The following is a 4,430-nucleotide window of genomic DNA, read 5'->3' as shown; positions in this document are numbered from 1 at the left end:
CTCGTTGGAATGGCCCGCACCATCGCTGCCGCGGTGTCCCCACCCCAGGTGCCAAGGACGGTGCAGGGCCTGTGCCCTCCCGCAGACGGGAGGACGCCTGTCGTTCTGTGGCACGAACCTCACGTGGGAAACACTCTTGGGAAGTCCACCTGCCGCCTCCGGGACGCCAGAGAAGCGGGCGATGGAGCGAGCTGGCGCCGCCCTCGGTCCCCCAGCCCACAGCGCCGGCTCCTGTCCGTCAACTCCCTCCTGTGCCTGCTGTGCACGTGGTGGCGGCGTGAGGATGGGCTGCAGGCCTGGCCGCGGGTCTGAGCGCTGCTTCCCTCCCCTGGGGACGTGTCACCCAGATGCGCCTGCTCCTGACGGCAGGACCACGGGCGCCTCTGGGTGCGGCACCACGGAGTAGGGCCGCTGGCCATGGACAGTCGGGTCTTCGCCTGATCCCCTGGGTCCGGCTCCAACCCTTTCTATGGCTTTTGAGCTGTTTTGGTTTCTCTGTCCGTTTTCAGTGAGGACCCCCCTCGGCAGCCAGAGGCACAGGGAGAATGGAGGGAGGGGAACGAGGGAGAGGGGGAGGGACAAGGTCCCGACGGTGCCATGTGCCCCTGCTGGAGCCGAGGAGGGGCCGTGCGGCCAGCGCTGCGTCCTGTCATCTGACCGCAGAGCGCTGCTGGCTCGTGTGGCAGGCCCGGCACGGCCTCTGCCCGGAAGTGTACGCCGCAGCGGAAGGTTGCCCGGTGCCCTCAGAGCTGGCCAAGAGGTGGCCTGTGTCTGGTGGCCTGTGACCTGTGGTCCATGGAGGGCGGGCCGACGCCGGCCGAGGTTGGGAAAGCGAGACGTCTGCTGGCGCGATCCCCGTGTCCCTGCAGCCTCGGTCCGAGACCCTTCGCTGTGGCCACCTGGGGGCTCGCGTCTGCAGCAGAGGCAGGCGGCCAGGGCACTGGCTTTGGGCACTCGGACCCCTGTGCTGCGCTGCACGTTCCAGCTCCAACGCAGAGCCCTGCACGGGAGGAGCCAGAGCAACTGGACACGTGTGCGCATCTCCGAGGCGTTCAGGGTGGTGTTGGGAGTGACGGTGTCCCAAGAGGGCGCCTGCCGGGCTGCGCCTTCTCCGTGCCCAGGGCAGGCGGGCGCAGGAGGCCGGCCCCCCCCACTGAGCTCTCCCGGGAATGCCTGCCACGGAGGGCAGTCTGCAGGGCCTGGGCGCTCGGCCAGGCCGCCCCTCACCCACCTCCCCGCTCGCGCCCCATACAAGTGTCCCTGCGGGGCTCCTCGGCTCGTGTGGGGTTTGCCGGCTCTGGGTGTTTCCTTTTTCCTGTTTAAGAACCGAGCCCAATGGAAACGGTGAGAGGGGGTCCCCGAGTCGCTAAGAGGAGGGCCCAGCGACTCTGAGCCGGAGACGGGTTTGCTGGTCGTTCCGTGCCCTACCCCCACCCCTGGCCCCGGGAAGGGTGTGAGGTCCTGAGGTCCTGGCATCCTTCAGGATGCTGCTGCTTCCTCTGAGAAGGTCTCCACCTCCAGAGGGCGCTGCCTCTGAACAGATGCCCCTTGCTGGTCACTCAGGCCGAGAGGAGGGGAAGGCTCCTGGGTTGGGGGTAGCCTCTCACCTGACAGGGACAGAGACGGGACGCTGTTGGGTGGGAGGACATGGCGGCGGAGGAGGGGCCCCGGAGCTGTCAGTGCAGGAGGCAGCCAGCTGCTCCGTCTCCCCAAGCCTCAGCTCTGCTTTGCCCTTGAGGGAGTCACCGTCTCGGGGTTCACACCCTCATCCGGCCTCTACACCCCAACCCCTCTGAAAACACAGCTGCCCCGAGACGGGCTTCAGGGTGCGGTGCACGCCCGCTGCCTCCATCCCGATGCTAGACCACAGCGCACTACTCGTTCAGGACAAGCTCCCGCAACGATGGAGGCTCTGCCAGGGCGGGGGCCACCGCAGCCCGTCCCTCGTGGCTGCACAGGGCGGGGCCTTCCCGATACCTCTGCCCGGAAGTAACGCTCCCACTAAGGACAATTACTCGCGCAAACGTGCTGCTACGGGCGGCCTGCAGACAGGCCCGGCGGGGGCTTGGGCGGAGGACAGCCCCAGGCCTCTCGCTGCCTCTCTGTCCTTCTCTCCAGGTCGGTTCCTGTGTTTTGCAAATTCCTGTCCTTACGGTTTCGTTCTCCAGGCCTGGCTTCCACGCTGGGCCTCAGTTCTCAGCGCAGCTCGCCCACGTTTGGAAAAGGCTCCCCGCCTGTCCTCTCTCCAAAGCTGCTACCTGGGGCCCGAGGGGGGTCTGCGGCGGCCCCTGCGGTGGCAGCAGTGCGTCCCCTCGGCCCGTGCCTGTCCAGGCTGCCGGCTGTGCGGGCACTGGGGCGTCAGGCCGGGCACCACCACCCCCTCCAGCACCGCTGCTCCCCGTCCCCATCACCCAACTCGTCACAGATGCTTCAAAGAATCTGGGGTCACCCCAAGCACTTCCTCGGAACTGAAATGAGAAATGGGCCCATGTGACTGACGAGGGGAAATGTTTCGACTCTGAAGTTAAAAAGGGAAGAGCTCGCCTGCTGAGCTGTCCACCTGCTGGCTCTCAGCCTGTGGGGCGCGTCCTGGCTGAGGGTCCTTTCTGGCCTGGCCTCAGCCCCCCTCTCCCTGCTGGGGCCAAGCTGGGGGCCCCCCACCCACAGCCTGAGGGCCATGTCAGCCAGGAGTACGTGTGGGGGCCAGGAGCCAGCTGAGCGGGTCCCCGGGTGGCGAGGAGGTCCTGGGGTGTGAGGTCGTCAGACGGGAGAGGTCAGCAGGGCCCACTGCTCTGGGTGATGCCTCACCTGTGAGCATGGCCGCCGCTGCGGGGGTGCCCACCTCTGCCCGCAGGGCCTGGCCTGGAGCTTCGCCTGCGGCTGAGTGACAGGAGGCCTGGCTCACGCTCTGCCCACCTCCGGGCAGTGGCGGTCTGCACGCCACGCAGGACGGAAGTGAAATCTCTTCGCGAGCCGGGGCGCCCAGTGGCTGCTCGTTATTTTAGAAGAGGGTTGGGGGTGCTTTGTGCCAGGCACCTTGCTCCCCGGGGACACCCGCCCCAAGGCCCCGAGGCTCCCTGCCCTGCTGCTCAGCTGTAGCAGCCGAACTGAGAAGAGACGTCTGGCCAGTGGGAGCCGCAAGCGCGGCTCTTCACTCAGTTCCTGCCCCCGCGCCTCCAGGGCAGTGGGAAGCCACTGTCCTCTCTGCCCCACTGTCCCCTCTGCCCCACTGTCCCCTCTGCCCCGGCCACGGGCGGGCGCAGCAGAGAGAGGAGGATGCAAGGCCTCTGGCTCGTCCTGCCTCTCGGGCCTCCTCTGCAGTTTGCTAGTTTGATTCATCCAGACAGTTACTGGCAGTTCACTCTGCGTCAGAGACAAAAAGGGAAGTCAGGGAGGCGGGGCCGAGGGACTCCGCAGGGGAGACATGGGGCGGCCTGTCTAGCGTGTGGGTCCAGGGATTAGGGCGCTTTGACCTAAGTTTTCTCACTGAGCCGGGTCCCAGGAGCTCACCCTGCCCTGCCCCGCGAGCTGGAACGGGTCTGACTCTGATGGAAGTGGCTTTTCCCTCGTGGCCTGAAGGGTGTCAAACAGCCCGCGGCCTCCTAAGCTCTGAGCCTCTACTGGTCAGGTTACCTGGGCCAGATATTTTTTAATCAGTAAAAATGAGTTTTAAAATCTAACATGTTAAGCTTGGCCCTCCCTTCTCCTGGTCCCCCTGAATTGCCTGGGCTCACGTTCTAACAGGACGGGGTGGGGGGGATGGGGACAGGGTCCCACTCAGATCCGCCGAGTTCTGACCCAGCAGCTGGGCATGTGCGGGAGCGTCGAACCCAATACTGAGGTTTTTTTTTATCTGACCGATGATTCTGTAAAGGTAATTGGGGGGCGGGGTGGGCGCTGTGAGGGCTGGGTGTGTGTGTGAGCGTGTTTTTACGGTGGCTGTCTAAAGTATTTTTACAACATGTTTAATAATCAGTGCTTTAAAAGCAGTGGTTTCCTACAAAGTGGAAACTAAGGTCTAAGCCTGGGAGTGATGTCTGGTCTGGGGGCCGGGGCAGCGGGAGCCCGGCCTGCCTTCCCATTTCGACGGGATACAGTACTTTTTTAAAAGGAGCCATACTTTTTTTTAAAGTTTGAGAAATGAATGTGATTTCTAATTGTCTCAGACATTAATGTTTTAAAGCTATAACAAAGTTTAAAATTTCTACATTTCGTTTTTCATTTATTGTAACTGTTCTTTTATCTATTAAATTGTATGTTGATGGGCAAGTCCTGTGTCTCCTCTTAGCTTGTTTCTATATAACCAGAAATAAAGTTATATATTAAAGAAACGACACTGGGCCCCGGTGTGGTCCTTGCGTGAGCGGCCGCTGAGGGCCAGAGCTGGGTGGGCAGGCGGCCCCGGCTCCCAGCGCAGAGGGGCCCTGATG

At 63.3% G+C, this 4,430-nt stretch overlaps 1 protein-coding gene and 1 long non-coding RNA gene across 2 annotated transcripts in view; both read left to right on the top strand.

Moving 5' to 3' along the window:
- FOXK1 (forkhead box K1) overlaps window positions 1-785 on the top strand; it is a 60,742-nt gene extending 59,957 nt beyond the window's left edge. Inside the window, exon 10 of the mRNA XM_006765485.2 lies at window positions 664-785. Within this exon, the coding sequence (XP_006765548.1) occupies window positions 664-785 (122 nt within the window). The remainder of the gene's footprint in view (window positions 1-663) is intronic.
- A 1,430-nt stretch (window positions 786-2,215) lies between these two features.
- LOC107183357 lies at window positions 2,216-4,271 on the top strand. The gene is made up of 2 exons (XR_001514144.1): window positions 2,216-3,018; window positions 3,118-4,271. It is a non-coding gene; the product is annotated as an uncharacterized LOC107183357 (long non-coding RNA).
- The last annotated feature ends 159 nt before the right edge of the window (window positions 4,272-4,430 follow it).

This window comes from Myotis davidii, unplaced genomic scaffold (genome assembly GCF_000327345.1).
Source record: "Myotis davidii unplaced genomic scaffold, ASM32734v1 scaffold399, whole genome shotgun sequence".
Taxonomy (NCBI): Eukaryota; Metazoa; Chordata; class Mammalia; order Chiroptera; family Vespertilionidae; genus Myotis; species Myotis davidii.
Note: the sequence above shows the minus strand (reverse complement) of the source record. Positions and strands in the feature narration are given on the sequence as shown.